The sequence below is a fragment of the Xiphias gladius genome, chromosome 14 (assembly GCF_016859285.1).
Source record: "Xiphias gladius isolate SHS-SW01 ecotype Sanya breed wild chromosome 14, ASM1685928v1, whole genome shotgun sequence".
In the NCBI taxonomy this organism is placed as follows: Eukaryota; Metazoa; Chordata; class Actinopteri; order Istiophoriformes; family Xiphiidae; genus Xiphias; species Xiphias gladius.
Genome location: NC_053413.1, coordinates 17,023,515 through 17,049,162, shown reverse-complemented (window position 1 = coordinate 17,049,162; position 25,648 = coordinate 17,023,515). Strand labels below are relative to the sequence as shown.

The 25,648-nt window shown below is 38.7% G+C and overlaps 1 protein-coding gene across 2 annotated transcripts in view; it reads right to left on the bottom strand.

Moving 5' to 3' along the window:
* spidr (scaffold protein involved in DNA repair) overlaps positions 1 to 24,948 on the bottom strand; it is a 38,779-nt gene extending 13,831 nt beyond the window's left edge. For both annotated transcript variants that reach the window (XM_040144408.1, XM_040144409.1), the window contains exons 1-11: positions 24,718 to 24,948; positions 24,195 to 24,356; positions 23,668 to 23,731; positions 22,723 to 22,929; positions 22,406 to 22,548; positions 17,721 to 17,953; positions 16,430 to 16,530; positions 14,721 to 14,940; positions 9,731 to 9,935; positions 8,228 to 8,472; positions 688 to 846 (exon numbers count right to left, since the gene is read on the bottom strand). In XM_040144408.1, the coding sequence (XP_040000342.1) occupies positions 688 to 846; positions 8,228 to 8,472; positions 9,731 to 9,935; positions 14,721 to 14,940; positions 16,430 to 16,530; positions 17,721 to 17,953; positions 22,406 to 22,548; positions 22,723 to 22,929; positions 23,668 to 23,731; positions 24,195 to 24,356; positions 24,718 to 24,732 (1,754 nt within the window). In that variant the 5' untranslated portion in view covers positions 24,733 to 24,948. The remainder of the gene's footprint in view (positions 1 to 687; positions 847 to 8,227; positions 8,473 to 9,730; positions 9,936 to 14,720; positions 14,941 to 16,429; positions 16,531 to 17,720; positions 17,954 to 22,405; positions 22,549 to 22,722; positions 22,930 to 23,667; positions 23,732 to 24,194; positions 24,357 to 24,717) is intronic.
* Between the last annotated feature and the right edge of the window lie 700 nt (positions 24,949 to 25,648).

The window sequence follows — 25,648 nt, the reverse complement described above, 5'->3', positions numbered from 1 at the left end:
CATGTGTGAGCCCTGAAGATAGCCCATCCATCATAGTCTGACCGCAGACAACCTCCAGAGACATTATAGGCTGTGGCAGCATTGAAAATACCAAGGATGTAAACATACCCCGAGCCTGTCTCTAAATGTTCCGAAGTCAGTTCTTCTAACTGCTTCTAATCTGGGATCCTGACTATGGAAACTCACAAGGGACATAGAGCGTGCACCTCGGTATCACTTTACATGTAAACACAGTGGTACTGCTGGCAGGAGAGCACGATAAGCTGCAAACATTAAATTGTCATTGTATTGTATATACGGGTGTTAATGTGTACAAAAGGGCATTCAAGGCTAAAAATGGGGAATTTGTTGTGGCTTATAATAATGGATATTCACACATAAGGCACCAAAGGCAACGTCCACATGTGTGTCATGGTTTAACTTGAGGCTCAGTGCTTCCACAGACCCCGAGGCTTCTTTACAAGCATGTCATATCAGGACCTGTCTATCACAGGTATTTACCCAGGGCTGTTGTCCTAGATGGCAAAGGAGTGAGATAAGATAACCTCACATAGAGCAGAAATCCATATCACAACTTGGTATTGGTCGCAGGTTGAAGTTTACCCATGGCTGTGAACTGAAATTCAGGTGAAAAGCTATCCTCCCCTAGCTTGGAGGGATGAGTACAGAGGAGTGTATGAGTCTCACCTTTCTCGAGTGACCCGCTGCACCACTTTAACGCCTCTCAGCACACAGGTCTTCCCCTGCCACTTCTGGCAGTACTGGAAGAGGTCGTCCTTGCAGGGCAGGAGGTGCAGCTGGACCACGCTGAACATGCCATAACTGTCCTGGACAAGAACACACAGCCTGGAGAAACAGGAAAAAAGCAAAACACCATGTGCAAAGACTAAATTAGAGTGATCTGACGTACTGATCTTAATACTTATTAATCATGTGGAGTAATAAGACAAAAGTGCAATGTGTTTATTCTCTAGGCTTAACAAAAGTCTTAACTTCCTCAAAAAACCTTTGAAAAACCAATAGTTTGACTATTTTTGTTCCTGCATTGTTTGCTAGCTAGTTGTCTCTTTCTTCACTGTCTTTCCAGCAAATGTCAGTCACCAAAACAGTTTGATACAGGCAGCAATGCGTGCAAAGCATTGCCTGTGTCCTTGTGCAGGTTCACAATACAAACAAAACTGTAACTCACATGTAAAAACACTGCTCCTTGGCAGTAATAGTGGTCTAAAACCCACATGGTAGCTTTAAATGCATAGTGTTGAGGATCATCATCTCATTTTTTTTTTTTTTTTTTTTTTTTTTAAAGTTTCTGCCGATGATATCTTCCTATATTCTGTCGCCAAACGTACAAAAGTCGTAATTTTTTCTCTACCTAAAGAAAAGAATGCTATTCTGCTGATTATGCATAGAAAGCTCCCAAAAGTTGACTGAGGCAACAGTTTTTATCTTCAAGGTCTCTGTCACTCTTTGCCAGACAAAAGTCAAAAAGTTCCCAGAATAATGGGAACCTCCTGCCCTCTGTATGCTGCCTTTGTCCTGGCTGCACCTGTATCCTACTGAGGTAGGATGGAGAAAGACTATATTAATCAATCAAAAATACTAAATAAATAAACAAATTGTTAAGTATTTGTGTTGAAAATACTATTGTAATAGATTTTCACTCAACTGTATGATTTAAATCAGGTAATTAGATTATTTCATTTTTAAAAAAAAATGAAATAATCAAGTCATTTATACAAGTAGGCATTTACTGGAATGAAGCAGCACTGCTCCCAGTGACACAGAGTTAAGGCTTAGTCGCGACATTTGGAAGTGTTAATACTAGTGGCTGGTTTGACAGGCTACTGCTGACAGAAAAGACCTTTGGCCTACAGAGTTGTCAGGAAGTGAACTGCAGTGTATTCCGTCACCCTGCTGCTCCCAGTGAGATTTCAGACTGAACTGCTATAATTCAATTCAATTCAATTCATTTCAATTCAATTTTATTTTATTTATATAGTGCCAAATCATAACACAAGTTATCTCAGGGCACTTTTCATACAGAGCAGGTCTAGACCGTACCCTGTATAGTAATATTTACAGACACCCTATATAGACTCCAGTATCTCACTCAGTCAAGCCCAGACACAGCCCTGTACAAGCCCTGAGAGTAAACAGTGGAGTTCATATCCCCTGGTTTGACAAGCAACATCTAGGAAAAGGAGGAGGAAGAAAAAAAAGAAAAGAAAAAAAAAACAGAAAAGAGGGAGGACAACTGTCAGCGTGCCCATCATGCATGTGCATGCATGCGCATATCCCAGACATTGGGAATGTTTTGAGACCATTTTCAACAACCTGATGGGGTCTATAAATGTACTCTGTTGGTAAACATAGGGTCTGTCTGTGTTTGTTTTGAGGGACCTGGAAATAGCTATCTAAATAACATTCCTGACATGACTTCTGGTGGCCTAGGCCAGTGTTTTAACCAAGATTATTCCCAGTTGTTTGCTTAATTCACAATCCAAAATCAGACCTATGCAACGTCTTTTTAAAACAACAGGGAATGTTTAACACGCAAAAAAATAAATAAATAAATAAATAAAAAATATATATATATATATATATAAAGTTTTCTGCAACTTTCAAGCTTATGGATCTGTAAACACAAGTGAATAAGTTCAAATTGTAAAGTGATTGGAACCCGACCACTCACTTCTTGACACATTGGACACACGTCAGAAAAGAAAATGCCCGAAAAACAATGCCATTCCTGAAAGGCAAACATATTCACGTTCATTAGAAACCAAAATATAACACTTACTACAGTAGAAGTGAGTGAGGCTACAGTTCTATGATGAATAATAAAAAAAAAAAAAATTGTAATCAATAGGCTACAACTCACAATTATTTCCATTATTGATTGATCTTTTGATTGGTCTTCTGATTTATTGTTGAGTCTAGAAAAGGTACATTTCTGACATTTGACTCAACATTTTGTTAACTAGTTGTTTAAGCACTAGCCAACGAGGTGTTCTTCACTAATAAAAAACTATTTTCAGTATGTCACCATTATTAATGCAACTGTTCACACTGAACAGTGTATGTCCCGAGGGAAATGGCTACACTTAAACTGAATTGAATATCTTAGCAAATAAGGCTGACAATATTTTATATTTTTCTTTTGTCAGCTCATCTTATTAAAAGACCAAAACCAGCAATGCCTCATGTGTATGATCCTCGTGTGTGAAAGACTGTAAACTCATGGTAACCTGGAGTTTACAACATAAAAAGATACTAGGCTAACACAATAAATCAATACTTGACTTTTCTTCTAATGTTTTGGGTCATTATCTTTCTGTAGGATGAATCCCTGACCAACCAACCAGTCTGTCTTACTTTGTTACTTGCCTTTTTCTCACCACTCTGTTAGCAATATACAGAACTACTTCCTGCGGTACAGTATTTTCCTAATAATGCATCAGAGGGTGTAGTAGCAGTTTGTTCCAACACTGTCTTTGTACAAACAGAGGGTTTGTGAATATTCAACAAAAGTTTGGGCACCTATAGGAACTGTTTACATTAACTTTCAAGGGTTCATTTACTTCCATTGCTGAAGGTAAAGGTGAAAAGGCCTGTTTTCTATTAAATCTACATGATTTTTCTTTTTTTTGTGACCTAAACTTTTTTTTTAAAAATTTTATTATTATTTTTTAAAGACATCTTGGGCAGTTTACTGCTCACAGTGGCATGAAAAAATTTTGGCACCCCTGCTCAAAATTTCTGTTTCTGTGAATTGTTGAGTGAGTAGAAGATGAACTGATCTCAAAAGGCATAACGTTAAAGGTGAAAGTTTCTTTTCAACATTTCAAACAAGATTAGTTTTGTTTTGTACAATTTTAGAGTGATAAAAGAAATGAGCAACACGCAAAAGTTTGTGCCGTCCAAGAGATTTGGGCTCATAGATAACTTTTACCAAAGTCTCAGACCTCCATTAGCTTTTTAGGGCTATGGCTAGTTCGCAGTCATAGTTAGGAAAGGCCAAGTGATGCAAATTTTATAAATACTCTTGACTCTTCAAACCTTTTCCCAACAGTCAGCAGCCATAGGTTCCTCTAAGCAGATGCCTAGCGCTCTGAAAATTAAAATAATTGATGTCCACAAAGCACGCAAAGCCTATAGAAGATGGCGAAGCGTTTTCAGGTAGCCGTTTCCTCAGCTTGCACCGTAATTAAAAAATGGCAGTTAACAAGAACGGTGGAGTTCAAGTTTAGGTCTGGAGGGTCATGAAAACTTTCCGAAGGAACTGCTTGCAGGATTGCTAGAAAGGTAAATGAAATCTGCCTGCAAAAGACCTTCAGAAAGATTTAGCAGTCTCTGGAGTGGTGGTGCACTGTTCTATTGTGCAGCAAGTAACATTTAAACAACATTTAAACTATGCATTTTGGAAACAAGTCCTGTGAACTGTTGAAGGCCACAATGAGCAAAGGTATGTTTGGATTAAAAAGGGTGCAGCATATCATGAAAAGACCAGCTCTCCAACTGTTAAGCACGGGGGTGGATCAATCATGCTTTTACCTTGTGTTGCAGCCAGTGGCAAAGGTGAAATTTCACTGATATAGAGAAGAATGGATTCAGTAAAATGTCAGCAAATTCTGGGTGCAAACATCACACCATCTGAAAAAAAGCTTAAGATTAAAAGAGGATGGCTTCTAAAACAGGATAATCATCCTAAACACACCTCAAGATCCACAATGGACTGCCTAAAGAGGCGAGAGGTGAAGGTTTTGACACAACCCTCACAGTCCCCCAACCTAAACATCAATGAAAATCTGTGGATTTTCAGTGCATCCAGTGCAAGAGCAGTGCATACAAGACGGTCCAAGAATGTCACATAACTAGAAGCCTTTTGCAGGAAGAATGGGCGAAAATCCCCCAAACAAGAATTGAAAGACTCTACAAGCTGTAATACTCACCAAAGGGGGTGTTACTAAGCACTGACCGTGCAGGGTGCCCAAACTTTTGCTTCAGGCCCTCTCTCTTTTTTGTTATTTTGAAACTGTAAAAGATGAAAATAAAAAGTAATCTTGCTTAAAATATTAAAGAAATGTGTCATCTTTAACTTTATGCCTTTTGGAAATCAGGTCATCTTTTACTCGGTTAACTATTAACAGTAACAGAAATTTTGACCAGGGGTACCGAAGCTTTTTCATGCCACTGTACCATTTAAGGTTATCCACTGGACTTTTACTACTTAAATTTCGATACAAACGGGAAAAAATTAGGGTGTTCTGAAACTTTCGATCGGTAGCGTAAATACCCTTTCACTTTTAGCGAGCTTGTTCGAACTTGACAAAAATAAGTGGGAATGCCTTGACAGATAGAAAAGGGTGATGAGACTTGTGGTAGTACCAGCTTGACAACCACAGCTCCATTCAGTTTTCCCCTTTAGCTGTTCACAGCCCCACTTCCTCAAACTGCGACCCTTCACTTCCAAAATCCTCTGCCATTGGCCAGCTTTAGTTACAGGCCATTTTCAGGAATTTGTTATTGTGAGCGATCACAGAAAATTCTCAGTAACTCAGGTTACCTTCCAGGAACTACGATCCAATGAGTCTGTGCAAACACACACACATGCTCCTTCACACACACAGTCACACTGTGTGCGCATGCAAGCCCATGCACATGAACATTACTTGGCAACACACTAAGTAAGCGACCCACACATTAAGAATACAGCAGACGCCTCATTGGTGGGGGTGGACAGGCGGGATTCCTTCCTATGTGTTGTGCACCAATCAGTGCAGGCAGAGTGATAAACACAGTTGTAACAGGATCCTTGCAGCACATTGTGTTCCTTCTTCACCAAGAAAAAAAAAAAAAAAAAAAAAAAAACAACTAGCCTCTCCTCACTTCCTGCAAACAGTTAATCTTCTTGTTTATTCTACTCCAAATTTACGGGAACTTAACATATTCTTCAGGCATAAATATCATACTGGCCTCACTCCCCTGTGTGTTAACACAACTGCTAAACAACAAAAGAATCAAATAAGCATGCTGACCAAGGAAGTGAGTCATAGAGGCTGGGGACACAACATGAGAGGTACAAACTGTCCTTGTCTTTATACAGAATGAGGCCAGTGGGCTGCGAAGTAAACTACACTGCTCTCCACAGAGCAGGCATAGATCCTGGAAAAGTACTATCAGCAACACAATATGTAAACCAAATTTTTGTTATTTCTGTGCAGTAACACACACCAAAGCCTCTCATGAAAAGGCATAGAAGTGGCAGGCGCTCCGGCATTTAATTACTGTAACTCCTTGCTATGGTATAGAAAAAAGATGGTAAAAAACAAAAAAAAAACAAAATGTAGAAAAGAAGAGTAAAAATGATATAAATGGCAAACTTTCCAGACAAAGTTCAAATCTGTCAAAATATGCAGGTAGGGTCACCCATATATTTTGAACTCAAGCCCTCGTGATCACCTCCTAACCTCTGCCCCACCTCCATCCTCCCACTACCAACCAAGCCTGTTGAATCTGGTTGAGTTAGAGAGAAACTGAGGGAAGGGCGGGAGAGTTTCCGGTCAGAGGGCAGCCTTTGTTTACCAGCTGCAGAAGCAGCATGGCAAGAGCAAGTGTCATATTACCAACTGCTGCTCCTTTAGTCAGTTAGCTTGTCAGCTGACCAGGGCTCTCCTCCCCTCACCAAAGAGTGCCCCTAAGGCCCCCTCCACGCAAAGAAACCAATACTTTTCTTTTATTACTCAGCAAAGGACAAAAACAACAAGCCTGGGGAGGGCCAGGGAACTTGCTGGAGTTGTTTCAAACAGAACATTCACTGATTCATTAACTATAACAAGACCACTCAAGTAAACCTCTAAAACATTTCGATAAACAGGGGACACGTTGAACAGCTTGTACTGGATACAATATGCACCTGTTTTACGGGTGTTATTTATCGAAATAAGACTGATAATTTGACATATTTAAACCTGCACTAATCAATATTTTTTATATCAATAATGGAAAAAAACAAAAACGTATGTAATGTGCAAGGTGTTACACAATGCTCATAGTGATGAGCCCGGAGATAATTATCAGCCAACTCTGCAGTTCGCCTCAGCTGTATAGAGCCTTTTAGTATCTTTTAGCTATTGTTTTGGTTTTACAGTACATTACTTCACATTTATTTTGCAATTTCACCACTTCCACCTTCGTCATTTTCAGCAGCAGCAGGTAGCCTTTTCATATAAAAAAGTTCTGATAAACCCACTGTAAACTATCTGCCCAGCGCTAAACAGCAGAGAGACACTTTTAGTGACTAGCTGGTGAACATAATGGAACACTGAGTGGCTGAAGAGACATACATTTCCCTCAGGGGTCGTTGGAGATCATGTATTACAAAGAAAAGTCTAAAATCCTCTCATCTCAGAAGCTGGAACCAGCAATTGTTTGGTATTTTTTCTTAAAAAATTACTTAATCGATCATTCCATTATCAAAATAGCCAGCAATTAATTTTCTGAAGATTGACTGATTGATTATTCGATTCATTGCTACAGTTCTATGAATTTCATTTGCGTTCAATGAAAATTATACCCAGGCTCCACCTTCAGATAAAGTAACCAAAGCTAAAACAAATCTGACCCCATTCCAAACAACTGTGCATTTTTTGTAATGCTGAGGTTAAAAGGAATGACATTGCACAGCCATAATAAAATATACTTGTGGTTTTCTTTGGAGCATTAAAGTAAAAAAAAAGAAAAAAGAAATAAAAAAAAGGAAAAAAAACAGAAAAGAAAAGAAAAACCAGCTCCACCCAGTGGAGTACGAGTGGGCACCAGTTCAACTCTGACTTGCTGGTGCACGAGATTCTGAAAACATCATGCTGTCTTTCCTGAGAATTGGCCAGAATCACTCAGAGGGGCTGGATTCAATTAGAAGTATTTGTGTCCTTTGTCAAGCAATGCCATATGGCTGGAGACAGTGTGAGCACTTTGTGGGGCCTGCTGCTCTGTGAACAATAGCTCAACCACTGAGAGAAATTCTGCCACCAAGGAGAAGCATGCAAGGCCTGAGACCGAAGAAACCAGCATGCAATTTTAAAAAAAAAAAAAAAAAAAATTATATTGTGGGGAGAAACATACACAGCAGAGAAAATATGATTCATTTTTCCCCAGTGTCTCTTGGCATCAAGTGCAAAGCCAAAGGCCTCACTGGGTCACCAATCATCAGTTTGTCCAACTGTACCTGGTTTTCCCTTTCTCTGCAGGAGGAGGAGCTGAGGAGGACCTAGAAAGAACTCTGGATTTGAGGATGGACACAGCAAAGCAGTCAGGCAGAGGGATGGAGAAAACTCTCTGGACCACCACCTCCACATCCTGCCCCACAGAGCCAGCCTGGCCCAGTCCCTCGATAGCTTCCAGGAGAGAAAGGCAGTGTCTTGTCAAAACCCCTGAACCTCCAAAACTGCACAGAGCATCAGGGACAGCTACCTGGAGAGGAGAAAACAGAAAAATTGGATAATACTTTAAGTAAACTATATATGGCAGTTGAAAGAATTGGTTGGCCAATCAGTTGATCGGCAGACAATCAATCAGAACTATTCAGTTAATCAACTGAACATTATAAGTAATTAAAAAATAATAAATCAAAAATGTCTAAATTTTCTGGTTTCAGCTTCTCAAATGTGAATCATTTGCTAGATTATTAGTCTTCCCTGATATTAAATAGAATATTTAATACAATATTTATGTAAAAAAAAATTAAAATGTCACAATGGGCTTTGGAAATTAGGGGCAGGGATTTTCTGACATTTTATAGCCCTAATGAATAATCTAATAATGAAGGAAATAATCGACAGATTGAATGGTAATGAAAATAATAGTTGCAGTTCCACAGCACACACTAAAACCACAGAGAAACAGTCTGTTAAATTAGGCTAATTGCCATTTGCATAACCCAGTTTTGCTTCAGTAGTATGTAAACATTATAATGTAAGCTCATATTCTTGTCTCTGCAACATACTGTAGAAGCACATAGTACTAATTTCCACTGTTATGCTTTTACACGTTAATATGCAGCTAGTTCGATGACAACAAAGATCACAATTTAGATTTACAACTTTTTCATTTTGTTTTTGAAATCTGCTTTAAAATAAGGGCGTGACCAATGGTACCATGTTTTTCATAAGTGTTTCTCAATCGCTGCTAGAAGAACTTGGTTAATTTATTTTTTAATTGTACAAAGAAAACAGAGATTGAGATTTGGGGAATCAAACATACATGTAAATCGACCACTTTTGATATTGCTACAGCAGAGACTGAATGCACCTGTAACTGTCTGATGTAAGCTGGATGGTCCCCGGGAGACTGTCTATTATTCTTTGTGTACGTATACTCTAAAATGAATCTGATAAACCCTGCGGCACAACCTGCTGTTCACACAGTTGCACTTGTGACTTAATAACTACAAACTTCTGAATGAAAGTGAAGCAAGCCTCCGAGTGTGCAAGACATCAACAACCTGAGTAAAATCTTACGGCTGGAAGCCAAACTATCCTGCGAACATCACACTGAAGCTGTCATCAAATCACAGCCTGATTTTACGTGGTAATTTATTGGACTTTTCTCCCTCACAATAACTGCGGCAGGATGAGGATTTAAAAAAAGGTTTGTTTAATTTCAAAAGTGGCAGGTAAATTTTGATATAAATGTAAGGTGCTTGAGTCTAATGATATTGAAGCATACACACCTGTTTGGCATTGCTCTCTTCGCCGGTCCTGCAGACCTCCAGCAGTCTGAATATTTTACCCAAATAATACGGCATGCACTTCTTTGCTGAGAGCAGGCTTCTTGAGATGGCCACATTGGCAGGTTTGGAAGCAGAGAAGACTTTCTGGCTGAAGTGTGTGTTCAGAATAATGTCACGGCTGAAACCCTCTATTGAAAGACTTTGCCTAAAAGAGAGAAAGTTCATCAGTTTAAGATTCAGTTTATAGCAGTTGGTTGAGTGCTTTTGTTGCATTCTACACCTCGACTGTGCACTCTCTTATTGCACGGCACAAAATAATTGAGTTCGGGTCCTTAAATTCATCATGACATTAAACATCTCAGATTTTAGATTAAATGGAATAGGTTGTTGCACAAACATAGGGGGGGCTGACAGCCCCTGACTGTTTGAATGTCAAACTCAGATAAGGTACCATCCACCTCCACAGTTCTGTTCACTGTGTACCACCCTGCACAGAGTACAAGCTCAAATACGTTATCCTCCTCCGAGCCAACTTAAAACACACAGCAGATGTATATACCCTCTTTTACTGAGGTAAAACATAATTTTCCATGTAATTGAGGTTCTTAAAAGGCTACATCTCGCAGCACTGCACGGCTTGATTGAAAACGCTTTCCAAATGTGACATCATCAGTGGAAAAATACTTCAACACCCGACAAAATCAAACAGGCTGAGAGTTTGCTGATGAAAAACACAAAATCAAATGCACATACTGCGTACGTGCGACCTGAAGTGCTCTCTTGCCACTCTTGAATTTTAGCGTTACCAGCTTGGATTTCATGCATCCGTGCGTGCCAAGAAGATTGCGAACTTCTTAAAACTTTAGGAAACATTTCTGGTCAAGTATTTGAATTCATCCAGATAAATAACACACACCTGAGTGGTACCAAGCCTGGAATAAAAGAACTTGAAAAACAGCCAGATAATTTTATGGCACATTGTTTGTAGTTGGTTTTGAGTTACGACTTAATTCTTTCCACATGTGAAATGGATAATAGTGTGATGATGGCTTATCACTGACTCAGAGCCAAGTGCACTCTGTGACTGAAACTGCAGTCCATGTCACAGCTTGTCTCAGACCTGTGTTGATAGTTGAACCAGAGAAATTAAAAACACAGATAAGTGGGAGGAAAAAAAACCCAATTTGTTTGGACGTACAATGATAACAAGAAGGGAGAAGATTATTTAGAAACCAAATCATTATATACATGCAGTTGCCAGCTTTAGGTACACCTAGCTAAAATGAAACCTTTGTGACCTTTGCGAAGGTTTCAAAGTTCAGTTTTGGTTAAACTGAGAGGGGTTTCTAGTATTATCTCTACTCTCATTGATATAAATGGGTAAGCATAAATACTGCATTCTTTTACGAATCAAAGGGGTCATAATTAATAATAATTACCTATAGAAATTATTATATATTCAAACGACAGACATTGAAATAGATAGTGGGTTGGACATAATCACACACAAATCTGCACAAACTACAGCCTCATAGTAGAACTAAATCCACATTTCTTTCACACCATCTCAAGAAAAACTGAAAATCAGTTCAACTTCACTCAGGAAGTAATTTTCATTATTGCAGTGTTAATGTCATTGATTGCACAACTGTACATACAGTTCTTAGCATCGTTTCCATCCCCTATACTGTATGTAGTCGAGCGAGACAACTGATACAAATATTATGCATTCGCCACTTCCAGAACGTACTGTATACTTTTCTATGCTGGTGCAGACACGAGCATTACTCATGCGTTAGTCAGTTAACTGAAATTAATCCTTTGTTACTCCAACAGTCAATCATTTTTAATCATTTGTCAAGTAAACATAGCTAACATTTGCTGGTTACACTTTGAAAAAGGTCATTTATTAATGAACAGTATTTCTCAAATTATTTTGTCTTATGAAGACATTTTATATGATTATAGCTGTGTTTTACTATATTGTCATTTATTTGTTGACAAATACATTAATGAAACCTCATTATAGTGTGTTATAAAATCATCAAAATGTTTTTACACTGCTAATAAATGCTAAATTGGGATGATCTTATTTAACTATGGAAATCTTTGGGAAATCCAAGTGATGAAAATTAACATTACTTTACATTAAGTACATTTAATCAAGTCCTGAACTTAAGTACAATTTTTAGATACTTGTACTTTACTTTAATATTTCCATTGTATACTACTTTACTTACTGTACTTCTACACCTCTACATTTTAGAGGAAAACATTTTTTTACATCACTAAATTTATTTGACAGTTATTGTTACTTTTCAGTTTAAGACTTTACTTACAAAACAAATGATCAGTTTATCGTATGTGATCAAATACTATAAATTAAATTATCCTGTCGTATTTAAAGCAGTTAAAAAAAACACCCAATTCAACCAACAATAACATTAAAAGTACTGTTTACATGTTGATGCATCAATACTAATGATCCCATTGTATTAAAATATACGACTGACAGGGTTGTTCTGCATAATGAGTACTTTTACTTTTGATACTTTAAATACTTTTAAGTAAAACTTAGTGAAGGTCTTTTACTTAAAATGAAGTCTTTTCATAGTGTGGTGTTGTTTCTTTTACTTAAGTACATGATATGAATACTTCTTTCATCACTGCTGTACAATTCCAAACAAAATACTGACTTATCTCACCTATGAAAAACCCAAAACAAGCGCTCATGTTATGATCGGGCCTGTGAACGACTTATCAGTCCAATATCTAAGCAGAGGTCAGCCAATCAGTAAAAGCTAGGCTTCGGTGTTAGCGGAGCGGAACGTACTGTTCATGGGAGCAGGTACAAAACCCGTACAGGAAGTGTGCCCCCACTGTGAGCAGGTGAGTGGGCAGCTGTCATCATCAGACAGGTAGCCGGGTTAAGGAGTGGCCCCAGCTGCTGGCGTCACAGCTCCTAAGTGAATAATCCCTTCAGGTATTTCCGCCCAGTCCTCAACCCACTCACAACAAGGCGTGGGAGGTGGGAGGAGTCAACCTACTCACTGCAGGAATTACGGGGGAGGTTAGAGCCTTGAGTGTCACACAGGAAATTCAAAAGAGGAATTTTACCAGCCATACTGATGCTCTACATTCTGGGTTTTTCCACTTTGGCCTGTCCTGTGGCTGTAGAATATCTAGCTTGTCCTCAACTTTTCCTGGTTATGACTTTTGTTTTGTTATGATTTACTTTTTATTGAGTTAAAAGACTGATTGATTTAAAATGTAGACCAAATGCTGTAACTTCTGAAAGTAATTTGCAAAAACACAGAGGATTAAAGGATGCATGTTCACATGAAAAGTAATTCTTTGAAAGAATAAATGGGTGTGTTTTAGGGGGGCTCTACTCTGTCTTGTGATTTCAGGAATAGAATACAACATGGAAGGAGAGGTGCTAAAGCCAGAGATACTCTAAAACCACCATGTGTTTTCAATCTCAGCCCTCTGGCTCCCTCCACTCTCTGCTCCCAAAAGCTCCAAAAAATAATCCTACTGTGTTTTTTCCCCAGCTTGCTGGAAATGACCTAACTACTGCCAGGAAGAGGAATGTGAAGCATTCCCTGGAGCTGTTTGTGACGTCAGAGCGCAGAGGAGGCCCTTGCGCTTCCGCCAGCCTGGATATTCCAGAGCGCACTCAACCCAAACTCCCAACAGCTGGAGTCAACTGTTGCCGCCTCACTCCAACTCCAAAACAATCCCCCCCAAAAAAAGGGGGGAAAAAAAAAAAAAAAAAAAAAAAAAAAGGAAAAGAAAAACCCACGCACACACACACACAAACCCACCCCCACCAGCCTCTCTGCTCCGTATGTGAGGGACTGTTCTTCACATCTGGGCCCTTGCTGCTTACTATTGCGAGCGACGAGAGAACAGTATGTTGATACTTAAAACACCAAATAATTGTCTTTAAATATGACTGCTACACAGATATTATTAAACTGGAGTTTTTTCAGTGTTTAATGAATATATTAATCTGCAGTCCCCCAGTATGCCTCCTCAGCATTATTCTGTGAGATCCCGTGTGTAGTGAGTCAGTATTATATTGTGTAACTGCCTGTAACAGTGTAGTTTTTGTGTAGTTTTTGACAGCCTGCCAGGAGATGATTACGTTTACAATGAAAAACAAGGAAATACAAGGTTTCACTGACCAAAATGGTATTATATTCCCACATATGTATGTCACCCTATCCATTTCTTGTGTTCATTTAGTTTTACATAGATAGCGTGCTGTAACTTGAAGCTTATTTCTTCTTAAAATAGTTTAAAACTATGAATTGATTAGTCAAATCAACATAAACTGAACCTGCATGTTTTTTGATAGCTTTTCAACTGTGAGGATTTTTTCTAATTTTCTGTGTTTTATGTCATTGTAAACTGAATATCTTTGGGTTTTTGAATGTTGGTGGGATAAAAAGAAAAAGAAAAAGAAAAAAAAAAAATGGAATCAATTTGAAGACACCATCTTGGGCTTGTGCCATGCATTTTTTTCTGTTGACCAAACGATTAATAGGAAATGTAGTTATTCTTGAATTGAAGCAGAACTATGGAAGTGAAGTTGGCAAACGGCAAATAAAAAAATCTCAAATAAATTTTAATATCTACAAATACTCACTGCTTTGAATAATAATAATAATAATAATAATAATGTGTTCATATGAAAAAAAAGAGGAAAATTACATCTACTCTTTCTACCAAATTAAAAAAATTAAAACAGGAATAATTTTTGTTTCAAAACTTTAACGGCTGGACACAAGATGTCTCCTACTTCACTGAAAAGTGAATTTTCTGTATGCGCACTTCAGGTTTCAGGTTTCCAAAGTCTTCTAAAACTCTGCACGTTATCATTCTGCACAGTCGGGGTCAAACACCCAGGTGAAGTAACAATAAGCAAACCACATTTTTGAGCAGAGCAGGACTTTAAAGGGCGGTACGTATTGCATCCTCTCACCATGGCGGGTATATGTGGATGATATCTCTGGGTGCAGGAATCAGCTGGGCTGCAGTCTCTCTATTGAATAAAACCAGCACACAGGCTCTCTCCTCAGAGACAGGGTGACTGTGTTGGTGGCCCTCTCCAGGGGGCTGGTGGTGCTCACAGTGCACTAGTTGCATGCTGCACTCCTCCTGAACCTCCAGCACCTCCAACACCAGCACACCAGGCCTGTCCACTGGAGAGCAGAGTAACAACAACACAGATGTTGAGTGTGTGTCTGTTTCAGTGTCCATTTGCGTACAGAGTATACTCATGCTCTCATTGACCCTTGCTCTCTGAGGGACTCATTATGGATTGTGAGAGTAATTCACTTTTAGCATCACAACAATTTGCACTATATATCTTTGAAGCTGTTAGTGACTCAGGATGAGGTGGATTTGAAACAGAGTAAATCCCTCTGGGTGAATGTGCAAATATTTGGAATTTTTCCACAGCTTTGACTGTGTTTTTGGCTCTAACAATAAAGTCAACAGAGATAATTAAGAAGAACAAATCAAGACAATGCCCTGGAGCCATAAACCAAACTGAGATAAGAGAGCAACTTGACTGTATGTAAATTTTGTGTGTAAACTTGGTTGCACTCAATTGTGAAAAATTCAGCTCAGAGTCACTGCAGTTTAGTGTCTCTGTATGTTAATCCCTGAACCTAGCCAGAGGGGAGAATTTTAATTTGATAAACGTAAATCATATCAAAGGGATCGCTAGAGAGCTATTAAGTTTTAGCATGCATTTGTCCAAACATGAATGTTAAGTGCTTCATTTGTGCTCAATCCATTTAGGTCCCAGCTTACAAAATCATCAGAGCAACCTCAGGCAGCAGGCCAAAAGGCAGATAGTACTAAAGTCCTCCTCATGACCTATAATGATACGATAAGTCGCCGAGCATTATGTCAGGAAACAAATCAAGGATTCCTACATGTGCATGTGCTCTTACATCACACACCAAAGTTACTACGACAAAGATAAACAGGTGTCCTATAACAGTATGATCTAGTTGGGTAACAGTGTTGTTATTATTAAAAATGTGCCAGGAATTGGCATAGTTGTAAATGAACAAACATTTTCTGAAAAAGTCTGATTATGCACATAACTACATAAGGTATCTAACTTTAATGGATTGAAAGTTCTACATAAACAGAATCAGGAATCTTCAGTGCAAAAAACGGAATATTGATCAGACTAAAAATGAGGTCAAGTCAATATCGACCTCCATATTTTAACCCTGTTTAACTCTTTATACTAATCAAACCATCTACTGACCACAAACTCTTATTTTGCATCAAGTGTTTTTTTTGTTTTCCACAATCAACTGCCACCTTTAAGCCACTGCCTGTGTCCTTTTATAAGGAGATACTTAACAACGAGAGAACACAAGTGGTTTGGTACACCAAAGAAAGGAAATAGAGAGGAAAAAAAAAAAAAAAAAAAGGAACTTTGTCTTTCCTGTCACCTACATACTGAGTTCACAGTTCAGAGCCACAGTGATCAACCTATGGCCAGCACTACAGCACTAAAACAAAATCCCACCTGCTTAGAGAAAGGGCTTCATCCCAGTCACAAATCAAAGTTCATTGTTAAACGTGAACGGCGATTCAGAGGTGTGTGAGTGTACAATATCCTTATGTGATGTTAAAAAGGCACTAGGCTGGTGTAATGTGGATCACCTGTTGTTGTTGAGGTGTCAGAGATGGACTGGTGCCTCCAGAAACTAATAGCTGACCTCTGTCTGCACTGGAGTCGATTGAGCCTCTCAGCAAGACCTCCACTGTACACAGAGGCAGATGATGTTATGTGATAAACTCGAACTGCACATACAACCTGAACATAAACACAATGCAGAATTGTTTATTTGAAAGAAAAATAAAAGATTTTCTGAAGCAGACAACAAGCTGTCAAAGACTACAGAAAGCCATCTGTCAGATTTAGAGGGCTCGGAGATGGCAATGACATTTAGCGCCCACATCATGACGCCAGGTGTCCCTTTCATCATCAGTTATGGTGTGGAAACATTGCCGCCAAAGTTTGACTCTCACCTGTCAGCAAGCAATATGTTTTTGCACTTTGTCTTCTCTTATTATGAAGCAATACACTATAACTCTTGATATACCCTCCCTGGCCACTTTATTCTATACCATAGATCAGCCACACATTGTACGCTTATGAAGATGACAATGTTTGATGATAATTTTTGTTAAAGGTTTTCAAGAGGTATTCATTCAACTGTATATTTATGACACTTTATGTTTATGAGGTCGTAGTTAGCGGAGGTGTTGTACTCGACTGCATTATATTGAAAATGTGTTTCTAATATTCTTCCCCCCTCATGTTTGTAAATGTCTGGGGCAAAACATTAGTGACACCTCTCAGTATAAAACAGTTCAGCTCAACACTACAACTTCAATAATAAAAATATAGTAAAATTAATACCTCTCCATCAAAACTGAACATTACTATCTTTGTAAAAGGTAAAATTTATCACTGAGCCGTTGTATTGGATTGCATTATATTTTACGGGTGTACCTAATAAAGTGGCCAGTGAGTGAGTGTGAGTGTGAGTGTGAGTGTGAGTGTTACTATAACCTGAGGTAGGGGTGCACTGATCAGATCTACTTCTGGCTTTTATTAAGCAGGTTGGATATTGGCCAGACATGACTGATCCACATTATTAAATACAGTTTCCTCATTAATGTCATTTTAAAATTCTGTTTTTACTGTGTCTGCTACATTCATTAAGTCATATCAGGCTGCTGACTCAGTTTTTTTGGCCTTATGTTACCTTACATTAAAATTATCCTATTGAGTTATTACAGATTTTACATTTAGAAAAAAAGGGAACACTAGAACTGGATCTGGAATTGAATGCCCTGAGTTGAGGTATGCAAATCGGTGTCACAAGAGAGAAACCTGGATCGGTGCTAACCTGATGTGACTTGAAAACAAGAGCATAATTCAAACCTTTGAAACTTTTTCTTTTTGGCAGAGTCTTGAGGAGTCTTGGACTGCCTGTCAAGCGGCTTCTGAGGTGTCTGCAGCATCGCCTGAGCATATCTGACCCAGTCACTGACTGACCTTCTGCTGCCCTCACCAGCTTGGAGAGGAGAGCTCTCTGAGTCCAGTCTGTTCCGGGTCATTGTGTCACCAATATTTTCTCCATCAGACACGTAGCCTGAGAGCTCTAGCTCTGTCACCTAGGGATAAAGTAATAATAAATAATAAATAATAACAACAACAATAATTATTAATAATATTATCATCATCACCATCGTAATAATTATAACAACAATAATAATTTGACCCAGTTTTTGAAATATGTCATGTTTGAATTAATTTGAACATTTTAAAGTGTTAAATTGCAGATAATATATAAGAATGTATCAGGGGGATATAAATGTTTAAAATGTGCTCAGCCTTCAGTCAACTAAAAGTGAGTCATTAAAGATGAAATAAAATCAATAAACTAAATGATGCAGTGGATGTGGATGATATACCTGCAGGCTGATTAGTTCACAAGATATGGTAACAAAACAATCTTTTTTGCTGTATCACTACTCACTACACCTGAGGGTATCAGTTCTCGTGGAAAAATCCATGAGAAACCTGAGTTCCTGTCATGTGCTGACAAGACCAGCATACCAGGCTCTGTCAGCCAACGTGCTCTCTATTTGAATCAACTTGACCCTGCTAGGCGGAGTGCCAGCAGACGTCACACTCTAACCAGCCACAGAGAAAAAGGAACACTATGTTCCTGGCCCCAGCTCAAAAATGTTTTCACCCGGTGCTGAAAGCATTGTAAGTGCACAACTCTGTGCAGTCTCATCTACTCGCATGTTTTCCTGAACAAACAGTAGTAAAAAGATGTTTATAGTCCTGCTCTGTTGACATGGCCCTGATGTAGCAAAAACCTGATGTGGTGGTGGTTGTTCTTCGGGGACTCGGACAGAGCAACACGCTTCATTTGGGAAGTGGCCCTGACAGCTCCGCCTATTCACTTACAGCACTCAAACAAAAACAGAAATCTGGCAGACATACGCCAAGTGAGTCATCAATGCATTTATCTGGAGTAATAAACTCTGACTTGGAGTGGGATCATCCCCTTTGCCATCCTGTTAGATCAGGTTTGATTTACTATTGGCAGTATGTAAGTAAGCTTTCCAGGCAGGGAAAAGGGAGGGGGAAGAAAAAAAAAAGAAAAAAATTCAAATCAAAATCTACTGTGTATAATCAAATAAAACACTGGAATATAATGACAATTAGGCACAAGTACAGAATAAATCCACCTGTTACATAGCTCAATGCTATTTCAGTTAGTGAATATGCACTAATCTGTCAACCACATGCATAAATTTCAGTACAACTATATCTGAAAAACTTAGACTCTAAAGAGTCTGTCTTTCTAGTGGGCCTCTGACCACAAGCGTCCTGTTAGGTGATCTTAAATCTTATTTGACACCAGAGAGCTGATAGCAGCAAATTAAACTGTGACAAAAGGAAGTAGCTGGGTCTGTGGGAGTGATGTTAATCTCTCAACAGGCTTCCTCTCCACAAACAGCCTGCAAACTCATGAGCTTCATCACAAGGTAGTGGTTACTTAAATTCATCCTGTGTTTCACAGCATGAATAAATGAGTTGACTTAGTGAGCCAAGCATTGCACTGTACTATGATGTTTCAGATGATTACTGGGTTAAACCAGAGCTATCGTCTAAACTGCTATCTAGGCAAGCACATCCCCTCAGTAATTTGGCTACATCTAGCTGATCAACAACATGTTTTAATGTTTGCTGCGACAACCCTAACCCCGTGTGTAGTCTTGGACCTAAGAACTACACCTTCACCACTCCTTGTACATTTGCTCTATGCGAGCCCTGCCTTTAACAAACACCGCTCCTGAATAACTTCTGAGAAGAACAGTCACTCCAATTCTCCAGAGTGTACAGGAGAGCCCACAAAAGACTAACGGCAAAGATAACACAATTACAAATGAAATAGCAGGAGAGCTGTGTAGGGATCGGAATTAATAAGGTTTTATTGATTCCAATGCCATAATCCACTCTGCCCATCACTCTGCCTTTATCGATTCCTGATCAATTTTCTGTGTGGAAAAAAAGTAGGCCTAGACAGGTTTTCAGCGTCAACAGCAAGTACAAGTTTTTCAGGTTTTCTTAGTCAAAGAAAAAAAATCTACTAACCCTCCCTGCATGGTGCCAGTGTTATTATAACATTGGATATTTATCCTTGGTAATGGACGTGCTGGTGGTTGGGACGCAGCACTCGTTACCGAGTGACTTTTTACCTGGGCGGCTGTCCAACTAGAGTCTATGGGAATTGCTGCACTGCTCCAGGGATTCCCATCCCTTTTCTTAAAAACCTTCCAAACTCCAAAAATATTCAAATTACTGTAATGTAAGACCAAAAAAAAAACAAAAAAACCCAACAAATCCCCACATCTGAGGAGCTGCATACATCAAACATGTGGCATTTTTGCTTGTAAAACTTATTTTGTCTGTTAAGCTGTGTTGCAGCTCTACAATGTTTTGACTCCCACAAATAGGAAAATATTTAATTTTTTACACGTCTGAATTTAAGAGGATCAAAAGAAACTACTGTCTTCATTAAAGAGGGAGAGATTTCTTTGTCATGGATACACTAACCACTGTGTTAGTCTCAAATACATGGCATTCCTGGAATTTAAGCCCATGTTGCGTAGAGGGAAGTTTTGGCATTTCGTTGGTGTTTCCACCCTTACTTAAATTACCATTTTATAGACATTACAAGTAGCACTGTCGTCATCTTTATTTGTGAAAAGAAGTCACGCAGTGTTTCCAACAGGTTGCCATTTTACCGTTGGTGGTGGTTGGCGTGGTGTGTTACCGATGTGCATGCAGGCTCATGCAGTTTAGAGGGGGAGAGCGCCAGCCAGGTTATTTTCTGTAGCTACAATTTACAAATGTCCCCTAAAGACCTCACATGCAGGTTATCTGTAGACGCTACAATTTAACGATGTTCCCTAAACACCTCACATACAGACCGTCGGTATACGTTACGTAGGCGACTCGCACAGAGAAGCCTCTAGTCCCCGCTCACTTACTGCAGCACTTGCAACTCAGACAGGTGTTTGGCCAAAAATGAGTTCATTTGAAAACATTGAAATAAGGCGTTCTGCTGTAAGATTTACCGAAGTTGAAACTGAATGATTTTCTACCAGAGCGGGCCGAACAACTACAGTCCGTGTATGGGAATTGCTGCAATGTTGTCATCTTTCTTTGCAAATTTAAGCCACGCTTTTGACCATTTTTTCACTCTCCACCACGACTCCTTGTTGCAGGTTTTCAGCAGGGCAGACGCATGAGTTTGACGTCATTGTGTTGCAATATGCAAATCCACAGGTGATAAAAAATTAAGCGATAAACTTAGAGGAATGTGATTTCGATTCAGACAATTTGGAATCGGTTCAAAGCTTAAATCGATTCTCGATTCCCATCCATCCCTAAAGCTGTCTTCTGTAAATAAGTATTGTATGCATTATATGACATGGTGTTTTAACAGTTATTTTCTTTACTGATTAAACTGCTGATTATTTTTTCCATTAATACTTAGGTCTCAGAAAACAGTGAAAAATGGCCATCAAATTTTCCCAGAGCCCATCACTGAATGACTCTGTTTGTCTTTAAAAACTTCCAAACTCCAAAAAATATTCAATTTACTGTAATACAAGACCAAAAAAAAAAAAAAACAACAAATCTCCACCTCTGAGGAGCTGGATACATCAAACGTGTGGCTCTTCTGCTTGGAAAAACAATTTTGTCTGTTAAGCTGTGTTGCAGCTCTACAATGTTGTGACTTCCATAAATTGAAAAATATTTAATTCTTTACACATCTGAATTTAAGAGGATCAAAAGAAACTAATGTCTTCATTAAAGACAGAGGATTTTCTTTATCATGGATACACTAACCACTGTGTTAATATCTGCTTCAGATAAGTGAATAGGCGGCAGCTTGTCCCTCCACAGTCAGTGGAGTCAGTGTTTTATTGCTACCTCAGCTTGTGAACTTTGACAGTTTGGAACCTGAATCTAGAAAGTGCTAAGTGCAGCTGCTGGTTTGAACCTGTCAGGCCCTTTAAAAACATTAAAACATGGCTGCAATACTCCATCTGGTGGAGACATAGTTAAACATACAATTAAAACAAATTAAATCAAAATAAATAAAAAAGAACACTGATATGAGGCTTGAAATAAAACACAACACCATAAATATTGTTTTACATTACATTGAAAAAAAGCATGAAACAGTCTTTCATTTAGTGTAAGCTAGAGTTAAAAATAAAGGTCATCAGGTTTATTGCACATACTGAACAGAATATTATCAGGTGTCTCACTGGAAAGTAAAAGAAAAGTACTGACATGATACAGAACACTTTTAATTTAAAACACTATGGATCATAAACTGGTTTAAATTAGCTAGACAGGGCTTAAGAAGGTGTATAGCCCCACCTAGCGTCCTTTAATACAAATGACACAACTGAGTAAATAGACATGTTATATTGCCTATAGACCAGCGTGGATTAGGTGTAGCGCCTGTTTCATGCACCAATGCACATCACAATTTTGACTTTCTATCAGAATAAGTGTAGTTCACTCACATTTGTAGGTTTAAGCAGTAGATCTTTCTGCTTTTCACTGAAGGACTCGGACTCACAGTCAGAGATTTGTTGCCCACTGTCCTTTTCAACATCCTCCTCAGACTCATCCAGATCGCTGTCTGTGTCTATAACAGGAAGGTCATCTAAAGATAGTATAGAAAAGAAAAGAAAAGAAAAAAACTATAGATATACATTTGACAATATAATCTTAACTCAAGATTCACTTACGAGCTGTAAACTCTCACCGTGAATGGAGACTTCACAGTCTGAATAACCCAGGATGTCCCAGCCCAGACCTCATGAATGGCTTAAATTACCTTTGTCGGTGCTGAGCATGCGCAGTTCTCTGGTGTAGGACTGGATGGGAGCTGTGGGTCTCCCTGGTCTACGAGGACATTGTTGCTGCAGTGCAAAAGCCCTGGACGGATGCGGCTCCTGGGTCTCATTGTCACACTGTTCACCGTCACTGGAGCTCCACGCAATATGCAATGCGTCCTCATTACACTGAACGGCACTGGTCTGCACTGGGCAAACACATACAAAGGGAATAACATCGGAGTCATAATCAAGTACAGCTAAAAAATCAGAAACTAAGAGACATGTCAACAGGTCTGAACAGCTAAACTCTACAACTGTAGAAAAACATATGCACAGGCACTGCTGCCATCTCAGGCATTTCAGAGCTTTCATTACAGTCTCTGCCCTACTCTGTACTTTCAACTGTCTAAATTAAGAACAGAAGAAATTAGGAGTGGCTATTGTTTGATGTTTTTCTATACTAGTGTCAATATGATACCTGTGTTTCGGTGCTGATACCAAAATGCTTTGTTGCTTGTTTTCTTACTTTGAGAAATTTATATTTTCTACAAACCCTTGTTTTTATTCAACCAAAGGAGCAGAACATTCAAAATATAAGTAGTCTGCTGTCATTAAACTGTCTAAAACTGGCAAATTTAGTATTTAAATCAGAAATGATCTGATCAAAAAAATAAGTAAACAAGATTACACAATACGATACATTTTTGAAAAAACAAACAAAACAAAAAAAACCCTATTGAGATTCAGTACCAAAAACAGCATGTTCAGTCAACACATATAAAAAGAGATTTTAGGAAGGGTGAGGACAGTATAGGGTTTGTAGTTAATTTGCAATGCCCACATATGATAATACTGAAGAACAATAAAATACCATATACCACCATATTGCCCGACCCTAATCAGCTATGTGTTGGACAAATTCATTAATCCAAACAACAAATTACCCAAAGCTGGGGTCTGCGCCAACTTTCTTAGGGCAGATAGTTTTCTTCCTGATGACTTGAGGTTCTGTGAACAAAAAAAAAAACAAAAAAAATATCAACACCATCAACAATCTAAGGGCTGCAACGGAATAACATGAATCCACAATGTCATAATGCACAGGATTTCTGCAGTGTTCACTTCTGCAGAGGCCCATTGTCTCATAATCCATCCATGCCTGGACCCGGATAAACGGCAGAAAATTGATGGATGGATTAACCAATTAAAAAGTAAATAATGAATTTGTTAATTGAAGTTTCTGGTAAACTCTACATTTTTCCATTATGGTAATAGACTCCCAACAGTCAAAAGTTATGTTAATGTTACTGTATACTTCAGGCAAGAAAAAAAATACATATTCAGCACCTTTGAAAATGAAATGAAGACTTTTTAATACCTTCTAATGCCTTATTTTGAGGGAACTGATTTCACCGCTTTGCAAGACTTTAGAGGACCTGCAGATACCCTGAATGCACTAAACTTTATCGACCTTTATCACCGGAGTGCCCAGAAAGCTGTCTCCACACTTCTCCCAACTCTTGGCTGAAGACACGGATGAAAGCGTTGATGGATCTCTCCCCACTTTCTGGACACCATTTTCGACATCATCCGGAAAGAGAACACACTGCATATCCTTTGAGTACCGTTTGCGCTATAAAAAAATGAATAAAAAAAAGGTAGAGAAAGACCAGGTTAAAACCGTTTAACCCCACTGAATGAAACGACTGGTTTGATAACTCATACTAAGTTAGCCGTGATGCTGACTGTGATGGTCATTTTACCAGGGTTCACTGTGACAGATGAATTGCAAACAGTATTGCGTGTCTGTGCCACGGTGCTAATAGTTAAAATACAATAAATCTGGTAATATACGTATGGCAGGGAAACTCCACTCAGCTGTGGGCGGGCAGGGATGGATAACATGTATTGCTAAAGCTAAGTAGCCAGTGATGTTAGCGTTAACTGGCTAGCGAGTTAGCTGATGCAAGCTGGCTAGCGAGCGGATTACTTACCTTTCTGGAGGACATAGCGACAAAATAAAGTAGGTCTAGACCACTGCTGTTGTTCACACGTCGTACGATGAAGTCTGTTTCATTAACCCATCGTTGCGAAGTGGCGCTTTGCTAGCTAACCAACATGAAGAACAAACCTGTAGCAGTTGCACAAGCTGAAGAGGGGTGCGTTTGATTATTCAACAGGGCAGAACAGAGGCGGGCGGCCTTGTCCTTGTACGCTTCCAATTCAAAATAACGACGTGCTTCCAGTGATGGAAAGTAACTAGACGCATTTAATAAAGCACAGCATTGAAGTGCAGTTTTGAGCTACTTATCGTCTACTTTACATACTTTTGTCCATCTTCTGCCTCTTTAAACATCTACTTTACTGCGTTTTTGCAGTGAAATAGTTTGTTACAAAAGTCTTGCATTCAACATTTTACTCAAGTAAAAGCTGAGAAGCATTACCAGTAAAATATCAAAAGTGAGTGTGAGTGTTTTCTTGTTTTGTACTTTCTATTATTGGTCATAGATCTATTAACATGTGGGTAGAATTTTACAGTAAGCTACTCAAAGTAGAGCTAATTTTAAGTACTTTAAATAATCTTGAGTACGTTGATTTATAACAATAATTTATGATTGCCAAGTGTTTTGTGTGTACAATTAAAATCTGCAAAGCAATACAGCTGTGACATAAATATAGTGGAGTGAAAAGTACAATATTTGCCTTTTGAAATGAGGCAGAGTATAAAATATAAAACAGAAAATTTTGCAGACAAGTACCTCAGATTGCACCGAAATACAGTACTAGAGTAAATGTACTTAGTTACTCTGTTCTGCTGCAATTTAAATGTAAAAATATTCTATTTTCTACTCCATATTTCAAGTGAATCTTTACTCACTTTACATAAGTAAAATTAGAGTGCAGGACTTGTATTTGCAACAGTAT